At 38.1% G+C, this 20,201-nt stretch overlaps 1 protein-coding gene across 4 annotated transcripts in view; it reads left to right on the top strand.

Annotated features, from left to right (window-relative positions):
- The window catches only part of KIF4A (kinesin family member 4A), a 143,224-nt gene that overhangs the window by 74,141 nt on the left and 48,882 nt on the right, over positions 1-20,201 (top strand). For all 4 annotated transcript variants that reach the window (XM_043458802.1, XM_043458803.1, XM_043458805.1 and 1 more), the window contains exons 11-14: positions 12,649-12,781; positions 14,378-14,436; positions 14,544-14,649; positions 19,251-19,307. In XM_043458802.1, the coding sequence (XP_043314737.1) occupies positions 12,649-12,781; positions 14,378-14,436; positions 14,544-14,649; positions 19,251-19,307 (355 nt within the window). The remainder of the gene's footprint in view (positions 1-12,648; positions 12,782-14,377; positions 14,437-14,543; positions 14,650-19,250; positions 19,308-20,201) is intronic.

The following is a 20,201-nucleotide window of genomic DNA, read 5'->3' as shown; positions in this document are numbered from 1 at the left end:
TTGTCCCAGAGCACCAGCTTTGAGTGCCCTGCTTAATGCATTGAACTTGCACTGCATCTACTTTACATATGGTAATATACATATTTTGATGCTATTCTTTCAAATCATCGCACCTTTGCCTTCACCTACATAGTCTAAAAGTTTGTTCTTTACATCTGTGTCTCTTTTGCTGTCTTGCATATAGGGTCATCATTACTGTCTTTCTAAATTCCATTTATATGCATTAATATACTGTATTGGTATTTCTCTTTTTGACTTACTTCACTCTGTATAATAGGCTCCATTTTCATTCACCTCATTAGAACTGACTCAAATGTATTCTTTTTATAGCTGAGTAATATTCCATTGCATATATATACCACAACTTCTTTATTCATTAGTCTGCTGATGGACATCTAGGTTGCTTCCATGTCCTAGCTATTGTAAGCAGTGCTGCAATGAACATTGGGATACATGTGTCTCTTTCAATTCTTGTTTCCTTGGTGTGTATACACAGCAGTGGGATTGCTGGGTCATATGGAAGTTCTTTTCCAGTTTTTTAAGGATAGATGAACACTTTATAGTTACACTTTGCAAAACATTTCCATGTATCTTATACAGTGTGCAGCATTCCTGGTCAGAATTTTATGTATCTGGTCATTTGCCAGTGAACATACCATTATCTCTTTATGGCCCATCCTGAATTAGAAGGTAATTACTGTTGAGACAGGTTGTAAAAGTCAAAGGCAGCTGTTCAGAATCCAAAGTACCCTTGTCATAGGAAGTTGTTATTTAGGAATATTCTTCCTGGAAAATTTCAACCACATATGCATAAGTATTTGAAGGATTGAGGTATATCCTCAGTCTATAGTGAAACAGTTTTATCCTGGGCAGTACATCCTAAACCTATAGTGAAATAGAGTTAAATCCTAAGAATCTACATCCTTGTAGAGCATGTTATTTCCATACATTTGGAATCACATTATATAAACCTAGACTCATAATGGCTTAGAGGGAGAAGGCACTTTCAAGATTATCTAGTCTATTAATTTTTTACATCACAAATTATACTTCAAAGAATATCTCATTGGATATTAACAAGCACTACACAGACACACACAGTTGAAAAGCAGGATTTTAGAAGAAGTTTTGTGGCTTTCTTTCCTGTAGGACTTAGAGCTTTTGCATGTTAATACATGGTGACTTCTCAAAACAAGAATATAATTTATAGCATATTTAAAACTTATTTAACCATTTTCCATATCCTCATTTCCAGCTCATGGATCAGTTTTCTTTAGCATCTATTATTTGTGACTGTTTAATTTTGGTTTGAAAAATTCTTGTAATGTAGATCTTCCAATCCCATATGTCCAGATATTTCTTTGTACCTAGTACTTAGTACTTTAGTTCAGTTTCCTATAGATTCATGACAATAATTAATACCTATGGAGCAATTATTATTGCTAGAAACTTTTTTAAATCCTTTGTATCTATGAGTTCATTGAATATGTATAACCTATAGATGGGTTAGTCACTAAGTTGTGTCTGACTCTTGTGACCCCATGAACTGTAGTCTGCCAGGCTCCTCTGTCCATGGAATATTCCAGGCAAGAATACTGGACTGGGTTGCCATTTTCTTCTCCAGAGGATATTCTTGACTCTGGAATCGAACCCTGATCTCCTGTATTGCAGGCAGATTCTTGACCAACTGAGCTATGAGGGAAGCCCATAACCTATATGGTAGGGTACTATTTTTATCCCCATTTAGGAGCCTGGTGGGCTACAGTCCCTGGGGTCACAAAGAGTCAGACATGACTGAGCGACTAAGCTCAGTCAAGAAATTAGGGCAAAAAAAAAAAAAAGAAAAAGAAATCTGGGCACACATAAAAAGAAACACGTCTGAGTCAGTTCTAATGAGATGGATGAACCTAGAACCTATTACACTGAGTGAAGTAAGTCAGAAAGAGAAAAACAAGTATCGTATGTTAACGCATATATATGGAATCTAGAAAGATGGTACTGATGAACCTATTCACAGGGCAGCAATGGAGATGCAGCCACAGAGAACAGACTTACGGACAAGGGTAGGGAAAGGAAAGAAAGGGTGACATGAATGGAAACTGCAGCATGGAAGTATATACAGTTCAGTTCAGTTCATCGCTCAGTCGTGTCCGACTCTTTGCGACCCCATGAACCGCAGCACGCCAGGCCTGCCTGTCCATCACCAACTCCCGGAGTCCACCCAAACCCATGTCCATTGACTCGGTGATGCCATCCGACCATCTCATCCTCTGTCGGATAGCCAATGGAAATTTGTGCTATGACTCAGGGAACTCAAACCAGGCCTCTGTAACAACCTGCTGCTGCTGCTAAGTCACTTCAGTCGTGTCCGACTCTGTGCGACCCCATAGACGGCAGCCCACCAGGCTCCCCCGCCCCTGGGATTCTCCAGGCAAGAACACTGGAGTGGGTTGCCATTTCCTTCTCCAATGCATGAAAGTGAAAAGTGAAAGTGAAGTCGCTCAGTCCTGTCGGACTCTTAGCGACCCCATGGACCGCAGCCCACCAGGCTCCTCCATCCATGGGAAGAGTACTGGAGTGGGGTGCCATTGCCTTCTCCACTGTAACAACCTAGAGGGGTGGGAAGGGTGGGAAGTGGGAGGGAGGCTCAAGAGGGAGGGGCCATATGTACATCTACGGCTAATTCATGTTGATGTATGGCAGAAATCGAAAGAATAATGTAAAGCAATATTCAATCAATTAAAAATAAATAAATATAATTAAAAAAAAAGAAATCCTGGCACAGAGAAGTTAAATATCTTGCTCAAATGACATAGCTTGTCATTTGTGGGACCAGTATTCAAATAGAGGCACTCTGGCTCCAGAGCCGGAGTTATTAACTCTAGTGGAGAAAATCCAGTCATCCAGCCTAGTCTAGAGCCTCCTGCAGTTTTTTCAACAATGCAATTCATTGCAATTCAAACACCTTAAATCAATATTGCTTGTATGACTTTTTCTTTTCTAACTTTTATACGCTAGGCCCAGCCCTCTTCCACATGACAATATCATCATATCTTCTCTAAGTCTTCTTTCTTTCAAGTTAATTACCCCCAATTCTTTCAATTCTTCTTCAAAATAATCTGTTTCCTAGTTTAGTAATCCAGTTTGACAAATTTTCTCTTAAAATTCTCTTTCTGATATTTTGAATTAAAAAAAAAAATAGTGTAACACTAGCTTTGGAATCTGAGCTAGATACTGATGATGGCCTACTACTTCATTGACTTGTATGGACAGAGTTCAGGTTTCCTCCCTTGTAAAACTGGGAGTATAACATGTATTTTACTTACTGACTGTGAGAACTAAATGGGATTATATATATTTAGGGCATATTTATTTGATCTGGCATAGGGTAGGCAGCACAATAAACATTAATTCTTTCCTCATTTTCTTTGATGGTACCAGTCTGGTCCATACATGCGGGCTTTTTCCTGTCAGGTTACATTTTTACTCTACATCTATCCGTAAATCATTTGCAGTTCACTGTATTTCTTGGAAAATGAATGCATTTTCTTATCCTTTGTTCAGAGATTCCTTCCTCTCATAATTAACTTCTTTTTCATCTTGCCCTGAAAGATGGGAGTGGGGAAAATTCTGACTGTGTGTAGGCCAAATAATGACTCCCCAAAGATTTCCACATCCTAATCTTCAGATCTTGTGAAAATATTACCTTATATCACAAAAGAGACTTGCATATGATTAAATTTTCTATCTTGAGATAGAGATTATCCTGGATTATTTCAGTTGGTTTAGTGTAATCACAAGGGTTAATAAAAGAGGACAGCAGTAAAGTTAAAGTTTGAGAGAAAATAATGGAAGCAGAGCACAAAAATTAGATTGACATGCATGGAAGATGGAGAAAGGGACCATGAGCTAAGCAATGTAGCCTCCAGAAGATGGAAAAGGGAAGGAAACAGACTCTCCCTAAAGTCTCTAGGAAGAATGCAGCCCAATAGACACATTTTAGACTTCTGACCTTCAGAGGTGTAAGACAATAAGTGTATTAATCCACTTTCTGGTAATTGTTTACAGTAACAGTAAGAAACTTAAGTGCTATATGACAGTGTGACAAACTTTCTAAGGCTCAATTTCCTATCAGGACTGTTGTGAAGCTTGTGTGTAATACATGGGAAATTTCTCGACAAAATTCCTAGAACATAATAAACTTAATTGGTAGAAGCAGTAATAGAGGAAACAGTTTCAAACACTTTTACTATTTAACTAGACTGTATGTAAGCCCACTATCACCAAAATTAAACATATTATTTGTTATATCTTTGCTTAAAACACTCTGATAGCTTTTCCTGTCTCATTTAAAATAATATTTGAACATGTAACATGGTTCACAGGGTATTATTATACCGCTCCACACGCAGTATAAAAAGCTCATGACAATGTAATTCCAAACCCTCCTTTTGATCCTTTTTGCTATTATTGTATATGTTTTACTTATTTTATAAAACCCACAGTAGAATGTTAATAATATTACTTTATAGAGTTAATTATTTTGTAGCAATTAAAAATAAGGAAACAATTATTTACTTTCATGCTCTGTTTTCATGGATCATCATTTATATGTATAGATCCAAGTTTTGATCTCATATTATTTTCTTTCTGCCTAAAGAATATCTTTTAATGTTTTTAAGTGTCTCTTGGCAATGAGATATCTCTAAAAATTTGTTTTTTTCTGAAATGTTTATTTTTGCTTTCATTGTTGGGAAGATATTTTCACTGATTTTACGATTTTAGGTTGACAGGTTTTTCTTTCAGTGTTTTAAAGATGTCACTCCATTGTTTTATGCTTTGCATGGTTGCTGACAAGAAGTCTGCTCTAACTCATTTTTTTCTTTTTGTTTATAGTGTGTAATATGTCCTTTTTTTTTCTTAGTTTTCTTCAAGATTTTCTCTTTATGGTTTACTGCAATTTGACTATTGTGTGATTGTGTCTGTTTTTTTGTTTTATTTTTATTTTGTTTTGTTTGAATTTGGTCCTTCTTACAGTTCTCCAAGTTTCCTGGATTTGTGGTTGGATGTATTTAACAATTTAAAAAAATTCTTCTCCCACAGAGTCCAAAATTCTGTTCTGTACATCTGTGTCTCTTTTTCTGTTTTGCATATAGGGTTATCATTACCATCTTTCTAAATTCCATATATATGTGTTAGTATGCTGTAATGTTCTTTTTATCTTTCTGGCTATCTTCACTCTGTACTAGGGCTCCAGTTTCATCCATCTCATTAGGACTGGTTCAAATGAATTCTTTTTAATGGCTGAGTAATATTCCATGGTGTATATGTACCACAGCTTCCTTATCCATTCATCTGCTGATGGGCATCTAGGTTGCTTCCATGTCCTGGCTATTATAAACAGTGCTGCGATGAACATTGGGGTGCACGTGTCTCTTTCAGATCTGGTTTCCTCAGTGTGTATGCCCAGGAGTGGGATTGCTGGGTCATATGGCAGTTCTATTTCCAGTTTTTAAAGGAATCTCCACACTGTTCTCCATAGTGGTTGTACTATTTTGCATTCCCACCAACAGTGTAAGAGGGTTCCCTTTTCTCCACACCCTCTCCAGCATTTATTGCTTGTAGACTTTTGGATAGCAGCCATCCTGACTGGCGTGTAATGGTACCTCATTGTGGTTTTGATTTGCATTTCTCTGATAATGAGTGATGTTGAGCATCTTTTCATGTGCTTGTTAGCCATCTGTATGTCTTCTTTGGAGAAATGTCTGTTTAGATCTTTGGCCCATTTTTTTGATTGGGTCATTTATTTTTCTGGAATTGAGCTTCAGGAGTTGCTTGTATATTTTTGAGATTAATCCTTTGTCTGTTTCTTCATTTGCTATTATTTTCTCCCATTGTGAAGGCTGTCTTTTCACCTTGCTTATAGTTTCCTTTGTTGTGCAAAAGTTTTTAAGTTTAATTAGGTCCCATTTGTTTATTTTTGCTTTTATTTCCAATATTCTGGGAGGTGGGTCATAGAGGCTTTTCACTGGTTAATTTTCTCTCTCTCTTGCTATCCCACAGTTTAAGTTGCTATCTCATGTTATCTCCCTCCGATTGCCCTCAGGGCATTCAGGCTCGGTCCTTACCCTAAGCAAGAGGGGTCCTTACCCGTCTGCTCCTCTCCGTTCAGCCCCCACTTGCTGGTGGTGGATGTGAGTGTCTGGGGTACTTTTCTGCTGGGAGTTGCTTTTAGGCATGTAATCTGTGGGTTTTATTTATTTTTCCTCCCAGTTAGGTTGCCCTCCAAGATTTGAAAACTTCCCCCAGACCCGCCCTTGAGAGGGTTTCCTGGTGTTTGGAAACTTCCTCTATTACGACTCCCTTCCCAGACTAGGGAGTCTCCGTCCCTAGTTCTTTTGTCTCTCTTTTTATCTTTTATAGTTTGTCCTAGCTCCTTTAGAAGACAATGGGCTGCTTTTCTGGGCGCCTGATGTCCTTTGCTAGCGATCAGAAGTTGTTTTGTGGAGTTTGCTCAGCGTTCAAATGTTGTTTCGATGAATTTGTAGGGGAGAAAGTGGTCTCCCCGTCCTATTCCTCCGCCATCTTAGCTTGGAACATGCATCTTTTAATTTCATGGCTGCATTCACCATCTCCAGTGATTTTAGAGCCCAAAAAACTAAAGTCTCTCACTGTTTTCATTGTTTCCCCATCTGTTTGCCAGTGAAGTGATGGGACCGGATGCCATGGTCTTCGTTTTTTGAATGTTGAGCTTTAAGCCAACTTTTTCACTCCCCTCTTTAACTTTCATCAAGAGGCTTTTTAGTTCTTTGCTTTCTACCATAAGGGTGGTGTCATCTGCATATCTGAGGTTCTTGATATTTCTCCTAGCAATCTTGATTCCAGCTTGTGCTTCATCCAGCCCAGCATTTCTCATGATGTACTCTGCATATAAGTTAAATAAGCAGTACATACAGCCTTGATGTACTCCTTTCCCAATTTGGAAACAGTCTGTTGTTCCATGTCCGATTCTAACTGTTGCTTCTTGACCTGTATCCAGATTTCTCAGGAGGCAGGTCAGGTGGTCTGGTATTCCCATCTCTTTAAGAATTTTCCACAGTTTGTTGTGATCCACACAGTCAAAGGCTTTGGTGTAGTCAATAAAGCAGAAGCAGATATTTTTCTGGAACTCTCTTGCTTTTTCTGTGATCCAGCAGATGTTGGCAATGTGATCTCTGGTTCCGCTGCCTTTTCTAAATCCAGCTTGAACATCTGGAAGTTCATGGTTCACGTACTGTTGAAGCCTGGTTTGCAGAATTTTGAGCATTACTTTGCTAGTGTGTGAGATGAATGCAATTGTGCAGTAGTTGGAGCAGTCTTTGGCATTGCCTTTCTTTGGGATTGGAATGGAAAGTGACCTTTTCCAGTCCTGTGGCCACTGCTGAGTTTTCCAAATTTGCTGGCATATTGAGTGCAGCAGCATCTTTTAGGATTTGAAATAGCTCAACTGGAATTCCATCACCTCCACTAGCTTTGTTCATAGTGTTGCTTCCTAGGGCCCACTTGACTTTGCATTCCAGGATGTCTGGCTCTAGGTGAGTGATCACACCATCATGGTTACCTGGGTCATGAAGATCTTTTTTGTATAGTTCTTCTGTGTATTCTTGCCACCTGTTCTTAATATCTTCTGCTTCTATTAGGTCCATACCATTTCTGTCCTTTATTGTGCCCATCTTTGCATGAAATGTTCCCTTGGTGTCTCTAATTTTCTTGAAGAGATCTGTAGTCTTTCCCATTCTATTGTAATCTTCCCAGACCGAGGATCAAAGCCATATCTCCTGCATTGGCAGGAGGAGTCTTCTCCACTCCACTACCAGGGAAGTCTACAAGGTGGATTCTTAACTACTGGGCCACCAGGGAAGTCCCAGAATTTTGTTCCACTTAAAGGCTGAATGGTATTCCATTGTTTGTATATACCACATGTTGTGTATCCATTCATGTGTCAAGGGACATGGGTTGCTTCTACCTCCTGGGTATTGTGAATAATGCTTCTATGAACATGGGTATGCAAAAAGCTCTGCTTTCAGTTTTTTGGGTATATACCAAGAAGTGGAATAGCTAGATCATGTATTTATTCTATTTTTAATTTTTTAATTAAATTGCCATACCCTTTTCCATAGTGGCTACACTATTTTACATTCCTCCAGAAGTGTACAAATGTTGATTTCTCCACATCCTTGCCAGTACTTGGTATTTTCTTTCTTTCTTTTTTTTTTTTTGTGATAACCACCCTAATTTGGCCCTTATTTTCAATAGTTCTTTGTATATTAGTGATATTAGTCTTTTGTCTGTAGTGTGTGTCACAAATATTTTCTCCTAATTTGTTTTGTACTTTGTTCGTGGTTTTTTTGGATCATGCAAAAAAATAAATTTTATGTAGTAAAAAGTTTGAGTCATTTTTTTATTACCTCTGGATTTTTTTACCCTCTAGATTTATTGAGATATAATTTATATACTGTTAAATCCATTCACTTTAAGTATACAATTCAATGGTTTTTTTTTTCCAATTTTTATTTATTTATTGGCTGCACTGGGTCTTCCTTGCTGTGCCCAGGCTTTTTTCTCTAGTTGCGGTGACCTGGGGCTATTCTTTGTTGTGGTGTGAGGGCTACTCATTGCCATGGCTTCTCTTGTGGAGCACAGGCTCTATGCTCATGGGTTTCAGTAGTTGCAGCATTCGGGCTCAGTAGTTGCAGCGCACAGGCTTAGTTGCTCTGCAGCATGTGGAATCTTCCTGGACCAGGGATTGAACCCATGTTGCCTGCATTGGCAGGCACGTTCTTATCCACTGCACCACCAGGGAAGTCCCAATTCAATGGCTTTTAGTAAATTTACAGAGTTGTGCAACGATCACCACAATCCAATTTTGGAACATTTCCATCACTCCAAAAAGATCCTTTGTGTCCAATTGTAGTCACTCCTATTCCCACTCCCAAACCCAGGCAATCACTAATCTGCTTTCTACAAGATTTGCCTATTAGGGACGTTTCATATATGTGGAATCTTGCTGTATGTGAACTTTTTGTCTGATTTCTTTGACCTATAATATTTCTGAGATTATCAGTACTTCATACTTTTTTGTTGTTAAATAGTACTCCATTGTCTGGATATACCACATTTTGTCTAGCCGTTTCCCAGTTGATGAACTTTTGGGTTGTTTCAACTTTGGGGCTATTAGCAATTATGCTGCCATGAACATTCAATTGCAAGTTTTTGTATGGATATATGCTTTTTATTGGGAAGGTACAAGTGGAACTTTGGGGTCATATGATTAACTTTTAAAGAAACTGCCAAACCATTTTCCAAAGTGGCTACATTGTTTTTATGTTCTCCTCATGTTTCTGAATTTTGATTCATAGTTAGAAAGCCTTTCCCTATGCCAAGATTAAAGAGGAATTCACCCATGTTTCTTCTGGTACTTATGTTGCTTTTATTTTGTACATTTCATTTTTCCATTTGGAGTTTGGTGTGAACCTATTTTATTTTAATATCCTTATTTTTCAATAACTCAATCATTTTTTCTGATTATAAAAGTGATACATTGCTTCTTTAGGTCATTTAGAAAAGTATAAAGAATAAATCTTAAAATTGCCATAATTTTATCACCAAGAAATGACTGTCTTTCTCTTTGAATTCCTCCCTCTCTGGATCGTTTAATCTTGGTTTCCTGATAATATTTTAAGAATGTTGGATAAAGAAACTGAGGAAAGCTTGGATCTTTTAAAGGGTCTGCTAAACATTCGTTCTAGTATAGCCAGTTTAGAAGCAGTTGACCTATCTTAATTTCCTTTCAATTTAGTATAGACTTGTTTCATGTAAGACAAGACTAACCAAAACCATTTCAGACTTCTGACTACCTGGAAAAACCTATAGGATATAATTTCAGTTACAAAAGTAACAGATTCTAAGAAACAGTTGATGAAAGAATCAGTTTAACTCAATTGGTCAATGTTTTTCAGAGAAATAAAGATGCTGCTTCTTTCCTCAAAAATATACACTTATATTTTTAGAGATGTTTCTTAAGGCTTTTTAACAAAATTTAGTTTATATACATGAATTTTTTTGTTTTTTTTCCTTAGGTTATATACTTATCTTTTTGAATGTGTGTCATTGAAGCTTTTGTATAGATTTTCTGAGCCTGTTTGTCAATTTGCACATACTCAACTAACTTGAATTCCTAGTAGCATTGGCAGTTAAATAGCATCTGAAAAGAGGAAACATTGGTTTCCATTGTATTTTCTCCATTTGGAGAAACCTTGGAAATTTTTAGAGGGGAAGAAACTATTGAGTAAAAAGTATTACTTTGGAGCTTGTCAACTTGCATGAATGATACATGGAAGTTTTCAGTTTAACAACAATAAAGACATCAGAGCAATCTAAAATAACACTAAATTTACCCATAGTTTATTTTTATAATCTACGTTTTAATTGAGCATTCCTTCATAAGAGTGCTAATAAATTCTCAAGAGTATAATATGAGACCCTATGGTGTGACCTTGCTATTAACTTTTTGATAAAGAACATGCTAAGATCTTCTATAAGAATTCATGGAAGTCTTAAACTGGGTGAGAGGGCATCTGTTCCTAAAATCTTTTTCTGTCCTTTCTTGAGATTGAGAACAGCTGTTCCCTGTCCTTTTTTTCTCTTTATTATATCCTTGCAACTATTCATTTCCCCCTGCCATTTCCTTCAAATCGAATCTTCATATTTCTTCTGATCTTTTTTGCCAGTCCTATTTTCCAGTCTTTTGAACAATTAATCCCAGTGAATTAAAAGAAAAAAAAGCAAATCAAAACTGCTTTTTATTGATCTGCTTCATTTTCTGGAACTGATATAGCAAATTATCTGCATAAATTCCAAACGTTCTTGTCTTTTAAACTATTTCTGTCCCTTCCTTTCACTCCTATTTGAAATGAATGCTATTGTTGCCACCACCCACGCTAAGCCATTAAAAATTGATAGACAAATGAACAGGAGGCTGTGGGTCATCAGTTTGAAGCAAGGCAAGCATTTAGAAGGGACCACTTATTTATGAAAAGTTGTGAAATGTGTTCTTAGTGACCACAGATCATCGTTTCAACATTTTGGTTCCTAAATGCTATTTCTCTAAACTCTACAACAGATCGGTAAGTCACTTATGTTAATGAGCTTAAAGTTTGACCATGAGGAGTTTCATTTCTACCTCCTCCATACCTCTTCTTTCTGTGTTTCCCTAATCTTTAATGAAGGATTGAGAATGAGAAGAGGGAAACTTCTTACATATTTGGAATAAGTAGAAAGATCTTAAACCAAGAGCTAAGGATAAAAGTTAGTCATTCCTGTTGCAACCATCATTTCAGTTCAGCTCAGTCGCTCAGTTATGTCCAGCTCTTTGCGACCCCATGAACCGCAGCACACCAGGCCTCCCTTTCCATCACCAACTTCCAAAGTTCACCCAAACCCATGTCCATTGAGTCGGTGATGTCATCCAACCATCTCATCCTCTGTCATCCCCTTCTTCTCCTGCCCTCTATCTTTCCCAGCATCAGGGTCTTTTCAAATGAGTCAGCTCTTGTGTCAGGTAGCCAAAGTATTGGAGTTTCAGCTTCAACATCAGTCCCTCCAATGAACACCCAGGACTGATCTCCTTTAGGATGGACTGGTTGGATCTCCTTGCAGTCCATGGGACTCTCAAGAGTCTTCTCCAACACCACACTTCAAAAGCATCAATTCTTTGGTGCTAAGCTTTCTTATAGTCCAACTCTCACATCCATACATGACTACTGGAAAAACCATAGGCTTGACTAGATGGACCTTCACTGACAAAGTAATGTCTCTGCTTTTTAATATGCTGTCTAGGTTGGTCATAACTTTCCTCCCAAGGAGTAAGTGTCTTTTAATTTCATGGCTGCAATCACCATCTCCGGTGATTTTGGAGCCCCAAAAAATAAAGTCAGCCACTGTTTCCTCATCTATTTGCCATGAAGTGATGAGACCAGATGCCATGATCTTAGTTTTCTGAATGTTGAGCTTTAAGCCAACTTTTTCACTTTCCTCTTTCACTTTCATCAAGAGGCTCTTTAGTTCTTCTTCACTTTCTGCTATAAGGGTAATGTCATCTGCATATGTGAGGTTATTGATATTTCTCCCGGCAAACTTGATTCTAGCTTGTGCTTCATCCAGCACAGCGTTTCTCATGTTGCACTCTGCATATAAGTTAAATAAGCAGGGTGACAACGTAGGGCCTTGACGTACTCCTTTTCCTATTTGGAACCAGTCTGTTGTTCCATGTCCAGTTCTAACTGTTGCTTCCAGACCTGTATACAGGTTTCTCAAGAGGCAAGTCAGGTGGCCTGGTATTCCCATCTCTTTCAGAATTTTCCAACCATATCTGGCTCTAAATTATTACTTTCCTCCAAACCATTAATTTAAAATAGTTCAGGCATACATTTTTATTTATCCAGTATACTACCTGGCTGAAAGAATGGACATACTTTTTTTTCTAGATTTGCGAGGGGTAATTTTAAGCTAAGCCCCCCAAAGGCCTATGGGATATATATTGTTAATCCATCTCTAATATAGGTATTATTGATCAGATATTTTTCTAATATGTTACTTTCTTTGTTTTAGTGTGGAACCATCAGAGAATCTACAATCCCTAATGGAGAAGAATCAGTCACTGGTAGAGGAGAATGAAAAATTAAGTCGTGGTCTAAGTGAGGCTGCTGGTCAGACAGCTCAGATGTTGGAGAGGATCATTTTGGTGAGGCTCCAAGACTAAACTAGCAGTCTGGACATTTACTAGCTTTAGTTTCTGAAATATTTAATGTACTTCTCATTATGAGAGACAAGTTACATGAAAAGAAATGGATTAGTATTGCCATATCCTCCATGGAACCCCTCCAGGGAAAATCCAACAAAGTATAATCAAACATACAGAGAAGTTAAATGAATTATACTGTGAAGACCTATGTATCTACCACAAAGAATCTTCATGAATCCCATTTTAAAATGGATTTGTTCTAAAAGAGCAGAGAGGAAAGAACCAGGTCCCTCTGTCAACTTAAGTTCTGCCTAATCATCCATAATACCAAGTAACTATCTCCTCACTAAGATTTTAGTTCCTTTCTATCCCTCTTCCCCAAATGTTGTCACATTTCACATCCCATCCTAACAGCTGCCATGATGAGATGAAACATCTGGGGAATTAATTTTAGCTCCTTTTACATATGGTCAATTTTCAAATGGTGGATCACAATGTAACTAACTACACCAGTTTTGTGTCCTACTACCTGCTGGATAGTAACCTCCTAGATCAGTGCTGGCTCTTGTCACTAACATTTTTCTACTGGTCTAAAGTACAGCTCAATCTTTTATAACACAGCTATTGCCAGCAGTGAAAATGAGTTTCCACTAAAATGTAATTGAACATCTGTAATTTATATACCTTCATGCATCAGTGTACTCCAGTCAAGGAAGGGTAAGCTTCTTAAAGATTTCTTTTTAAAGAAGCCAAATCCTAGGTCCATTGTAATGTCCATTACTAGCAGAAGGGTGAAAATGGGATATAGGGGATTTTTTATATACAGTTTTCTATCTCCAGTGCTACATTTTATGTCTTTGAAGTAACCCTAGAAGCTGTGCTTAACATGTGAGTGTGGCTGACGTAACAGACAGTATTTGTTATTCTATCCACGTACCCATCTGATCTTTTTAAGGTTGTTACAATGGCCGCCCAAAGGGTTTTTGTTTGATGTCTTGTCAGAACTTCATAACAAGCACAGCATTTTTGTCCTATATAAACTGCCCTTCCCAAATCTGTTGCAGCATCTAGCATGTTACAGATACTGTGATTGAAATAAAATGAAAAGTATCAGTCACCCTTTCCAAAACGTAGCTGTCTCTGCCATTTTGTCTTCTCTGCCATCATTCTTTTTTTTTCTGCCATCATTCTTGTACCTCATCCTTTTTCTTGCTTTATTTTGCTAAAACTATCAGGCAAGTGGGCTTTTTGCAAACAGCAAGGAATAGCATGCCAGGAAGTATTGCTTTTTCTCCCAGTTGCAAGGTTCTCTATGGAATTAAAGCTTCACATGCCACCCCATAGCTGAGCTTCATGGCAAGCAGAAGACCCAGCTGCTTGGATGCTATTTTTAGTAGCTCATGTTGACTGAAGGGCTAATTTCCATGACTGTTAAAAAACACATTTCTAAATAACCAAAGCCCAGTAAATCCTCTATTACAGCAAATGAGGCAGCCTCTCTACCTAGGTTTTAATCCATTAAGAGTAGAAGAGAGGGCATAATTAGGTGAGGCTATCAGACACTGCCACTGATGATCTCTTGGGTCTTTGTTGCAGACAGAACAAGCAAATGAAAAAATGAATGCCAAGCTAGAAGAGCTCAGGAAGCATGCAGCGTAAGTTTCCTCCCAGATGTTTGTTAGTGACCTATACCACCTTAGTGCATAACCATGGACTCGCTGGCCTTTGATTAACCCTTAGGTTCATTTGCTTAAATTTTCAGCTGCAAAGTGGATCTTCAGAAGCTAGTGGAGACTTTGGAAGACCAAGAATTAAAGGAAAATGTAGAGATAATTCGTAACCTGCAGCAAGTGATTACCCAGCTCTCGGTAAGCCAAGTAGGGGTAGTGTAAATAGGCATATTGCTTTCATTTGCTTCTCTTGATGCTTATAAACCCATCTAACCCTGTACCTTTTGCTGAAACAACTTGATTGTGAGCTGTTGAGGACAAAGATCATGGATCATTGGCTACAATCTGAATATTGAATTAGTTAAAACACTCATAGATCACATGTGCAATGGAACATTATTATTTCAGTATTCTAATCACACACTGGAAACAGCAACACAAGGGTGCAAAATTGCCTGGGTAGCTCAAGCAGCAGTCATTGATTTGCTGTCCTTTCAGTATAGGCTAACTTAATAAGAGGCCTTATACCATACCCAGATATTAAATAAGCAGGATTCTGACCCATAGTGTAGAGCCTCCAGGAAATACCATAGCTCTCTTTTATAACCAGTAATAAATTAGTTTGACTGATCATTCTGCTATAAGTTCCCATTTCTATTTATTTTTAGAACTATTACAGTAGTTGTGGGTGGGTTTTACTGGGATGGTGGTGGTTGTTTTTGCCTGATGAAAAATTCTTACAATCCTACCATCCTCAAAACCTCTTATTTTGATGTTCCTTCTCTTAGTCCTTAGGCATAAATACTTTTTTAAAAGGTCAAAATCATATTACGTTCAGGGTCCTGGTTGGTAAAAGATTAGGGTTTGTTTTGTTCCATCTGTACTCTCTTGATTATTATTATGAAGCAGTAATGTATATGTAAATGCCTAGTAGATATTCTTAACTCTGAAACAGAGATTTTAATTTTACCAGAACAGTGATTCTCTACCCTGGGTCTTGCCCCATGGTGTTGTAGAGTTGTGAACAGAGTATCATAAAATCATCCAGACCTCTATTTTACTCTTAAAGAGTCAGTGAAAAAAAATAGCATACAATATTGTGGAGGGAATGTTTAGGATGGCCAGTTCAAGAGGTAAAATGAATAAACTACCAAAAGACTAGAAAGCAGTGTTTTAGAATAAGTAGTACTGTATAAAATTATAACAGGTAGTCCAAGATGACAGTTCATTTATCCAACAAACAGGCCATAGTATTTGAGAATCTGAGTTCCAGAGCCAGAAAAACCCTGGTTTGAAGCCCATTCTGCCACTCACTAGCTGTGTAACCTTGCTAGGTACTGCATTAATATCAAAAGAAAATAATTCAAGTGACTTAAGTCAAGATTAAAGACATTATTCAGCTGATGTACTCAGCTGATGTACTCCTGAACTCCAACTAACTCCCTGAGTTGAAATATGATTGGAGTTTCATAGAGTAAGAAGAGAGGGATGTGTATCTTTGTGGTTTGACTCAGGTGGCAGTTTTTGTTGTTAATTGCTGTGAATCTTTTGATTGGAGGATGCTCCAGTTTTCATGCTTCTTGCTTAAAAATTTTGATGCAATCCCATTCTGCTAATTATATAATTTTTTTCAAGAATTGTCCTTGCAAGTCTTGTTTTTTGTCAGTTGGTCAAGGATGACAGGTGGGAGAGATGGCAAAAAGGGGAGAAAGGAAGAGGAGGCAAGGAAAACTAGGAACCCTCTCTCATGTCTGTTTTAACCCTTTTATATCAGCAATATGAGCAAAGTGTGATGGGACCCCTACGGAAGGGGTGATTAACTGCCTAGAAAATTCAGGAAGAAGAAACCGGGTCCTAAAAAATGAGTAGGAGTTTGCCACACAGAGAAAGGGGAAAGGATGATCTATATAGAGGAAAAGGTACTCGCAAAAGCAGAGGTGTAAATGTTTAGAACATGGTAAGAATATCATTGTGGCTGAAGATAGAGTGCATGCTGTAGAATGACTATCACAAGGTTCAATTTCACCATCTGTAATAGAGGTGAAGCATCTTATGTATGAAAATTTTGTGAGAGACTGTCTCAGAATTCAGGTAGTCAAGGCTGCAGAACCCTACAGGAGCCAAAACTTATTAAGATCAGAAAAGAGTGATCCAGGGCACCATTGTTCATAGCCACTACACTGATCTTAAAGGATTCTACATCATCTTATTTCTGGGTCTTTGGGTCACATGGGAAAGATGAAGAAGGAAATCAATGGAACAAAGTTAAAAATAATAGAAGTCATATCCTCAGTGAAGATCTGGCAGTGTGACTGGTGCCTGGCGTGCCTATGGAGGAAGTTGCTAGTGGTGGCTGGCTCAGAGGATCTCTAGAGAATTGCAGTGTCTGCCACTAAAATTCACTCAGCACACACAGCAGGAGGGTGCTAAAGATTGCCACAAGCTGATAAAGTCCCTGGCTTCCATCCACTGTCACCATTAGGTAGAATAACCCTTTTACTCAGGGTTCCTGCTGGACTTTTGAATCAGAATTTTCTGTGTCTGTTGTTTGGAGACCCTCCTAGCTACATATTTTTTTGGAAATACACAACAGTGTATCCTGTGGCTTTTATTAAGACTCACTACAGTGAAAGCAAAATGTTTCAAATGTAAATGCTTGTGCCCTTCATTTTGAATTATAAGTGACGGGCGAACACCCCCTTTTCAGTTATGAAGCAGTCATTGTTCCTGGACCTTTCCCCTGGGGTTTTAAGTGCTAAACTGTACTATTTCTTCCTTTAAAATATAATTCAAGCAAACCTCCTATAACAGCTACCTGTGAGGAAATTCATGCAGTCCTTTCAATTCCCACAAAATCGAAAATTTTTTTTTGTTTTTACCCCCTCCTTCAAGACCAGTTCCATAAAAAGATTTTTGCATGCCCGTAATGCTATTGCCTACAGCCTATTAACACAAACTTCATTTTGGTGGGTATTGCTGGTTAATGTAGCTCAATGTACCATGGCCTTGTTCGCCTGACCACTACCTTCAGCAAATGTATGTCCTTTTATTACAAGAGGTTCATAATAGCCTTAAAATGAGGAAGAAAGAGGCTCTTAGATTGAAATAAATCCTATTGTTATATATTTACATTTAGGATTATAAAGGCAGAATCCTGACATGTTCACATAGAACGTCACCAAAGCTTAAACCTTAGCGTTGTGAAATTTCATTGGGCCAAAAGGTAAACTCAAAGTAATGACATGTCTTCTTCAGGGCATGTTGAATCAGATCTACTCTGATCCTGACCCTCTGGAAGGTCCTAGAAAAAGTCTCCAAAAGCCAGTGTCATAGGTCCTATTAATCTAGGATAGGCCTATAACTAGCCCTTTTACTGAGACTTACTGAGAGGGAGAAAAGGTAACCATTAACTTATAGTATTTTGAAGTGCTCTGTTTTTTTAAGAAGAGTTTAGTATGTCCTAACCTTAGAGATCACCAGTACTGTAAATCATAATAAGAAAGGATGTGAGAACACTGAATCTTCCTTTGAATTCTCTTTGAGTCTCACTGATTAGGAATTTCTGGGCAGAATAAGGGAAATGCTTTACAAACAGCATTTACTAAGGGCCTCTTTTTTTCTTCTTCTTTTTTTGGCCACACTGTGTGACATGGCAGGATCTTAGTTCCCCAACCAGGGATCAAACTCATGCCCCCTGCACTGGGAGCATGGAGTCTTAACCACTGGATCTTCAGGGAAGTCCCACTAAGGGCTTCTTTCACTCCTGCCTTAAAGGTAATAATATTGAAGTTTCAGTAACTATGTAATGTTTCACTGGGCTGATGCAGAGACTCCCTGTGCTAACCTAAATTCTCTCCTTGCTATTGAGCCAATAGCTCTTTTACCTATGACCTTAATCATATGACATCTTGAAAATAATCCTTTCTTCCCAGGACTTTGCAGAATCACTTCAACAGAAGTGGTAATCCTTATGTTTCAATGCCAAATAAAGCCTAAATTCCAGTGGGGAAAACAAAGCTTGCTCATGTGATAGCCTGTAAACAAATTTGTCCTAATAAGTGGCTTTAGGTTTTCCTTTTAGGTGGTTGTTATTCTAATGCCCCAAAAAGGTTTGTGCCCTTCTCTGAGAGGGAATCAGTGCTTACCTTTTCCCTTCAAGTAACCACTACCTGGAGTAACTACATATGATTGGTTCCTATGCATATGAGGGACAGAATCTGAAGTATGTTTGTCTGACTTCATGAGCACATTTTTCCGGGACATTTATTTCCTTGTAGAGTAGGCTCTTGCTACCTTGACTGGCTATAAAGTAAAAATCAAAAATAATCCTTTATCATATTCACTTTTCTGCTGCATTGCCTTTATTTGCTATATCTGGTCTTAGGATGCTGTGTCCATAAGAACTGACTAGACCTGTATATTACAGAGGTAGACTTAGTGGTAAAAAAACATAAAAAGAAAGGGTAGCATCTATAAAGTGGATTAAACTTTGGCCTGTTCAAATGACTGTTTCACTCTAGTTCAGTGATCTCTGGCAGAGCAGGAGAGGTGCAATAAATGTCAGTTGCTACATGACCTTATTTTTACAAAGACCACACAATTGACCTTTACAAAGAAGACAGATTCTTGAGAGTTGGGAAGTGGAAACATGTGTTGGGGGGCGGGGGGCGGGTGGTATATGTGACTACAGAATTGGTCTAATACCTTAAATGATCTCTATATACACTTGAAAACAAGTAAATAACCCATATAAAACGCACTAGTAAGCTCCTAAACTGAGACATCATTTGTCATTGCAGGAGGAAACTGTTGCTTGCATGACTGCAGCCATTGATACTGCAGTAGAACCAGAAACAGTAAGTAACTGGCCCCTTTGTGTAAAACCAGGAGATTTAACTGTGCCATTTCTTATAATTGATCACTCAGCTGAGGAAGAGAATCCTTGATTGTTACCATCCTCCATAGAATGCCCTGGAAATCTAGAAATCTTGAGTATAAATCTCAGCTAAGTATAAAATCCCTAACTTGGATAGGAGCTCTCTCTAGTAGTATCACTGGTAATGGGTGACAGGGCTTCTCAGGGATGCCACTTTCTATATTTGCAGTCTGGCATACTGATTTCTTGTTAGATGCTTGTATTCTGCATCAACTGTCTAGCACATTAAGACAATGAAGGAAACAAATTAGGAAATTATGGCAAAATCAAAAAAGCATTAGAAAAGAAATGGAAGAGAATTTTTTCTCAGCATACTTTTCTATAGATGTGGTGGTTAGGGGCTAAAAGAACCAAAGAAAATGTTTTGAACATTCAAGTCGCAAGAATAGATCAAATGTATTAGAAATTGGCTGATGGTTATAGAGCAGAGTCAAAATAAAAGACTGGACAATGGTTGCTTGAGACAGCATTTTCCCCCTAAAACAAATATATATTGGTATTTTTTTATATTCTGAAAGAAGAAAGATAGAAGATAAATCAGGTGCCAGAGATCAGCTCTAAGAATATATGAAACCTCTTCTCCATTTCCGCCATTACTAAAGTGCCATTGCCAGAGCCCTCTCTCCTCGAAGGACCCCTTAGAATAAGGTGAAAGTAAGAAATCTTGGCCAGACCTATAAAGAAAAGAGCAAGAAACTTGGTTCATTCTGAAAGAGTCAGTCAAAGGATATGAAAAATAAGGTGCTTGTGAGAGCAGGGAAATGGGTTAGCTCAATTTATTTCTGATGTTTAAAGCACATGTATGAGAAGCCAG

This window comes from Cervus canadensis, chromosome X (assembly GCF_019320065.1).
Source record: "Cervus canadensis isolate Bull #8, Minnesota chromosome X, ASM1932006v1, whole genome shotgun sequence".
Lineage (NCBI taxonomy): Eukaryota > Metazoa > Chordata > Mammalia > Artiodactyla > Cervidae > Cervus > Cervus canadensis.
Note: the sequence above shows the minus strand (reverse complement) of the source record. Positions and strands in the feature narration are given on the sequence as shown.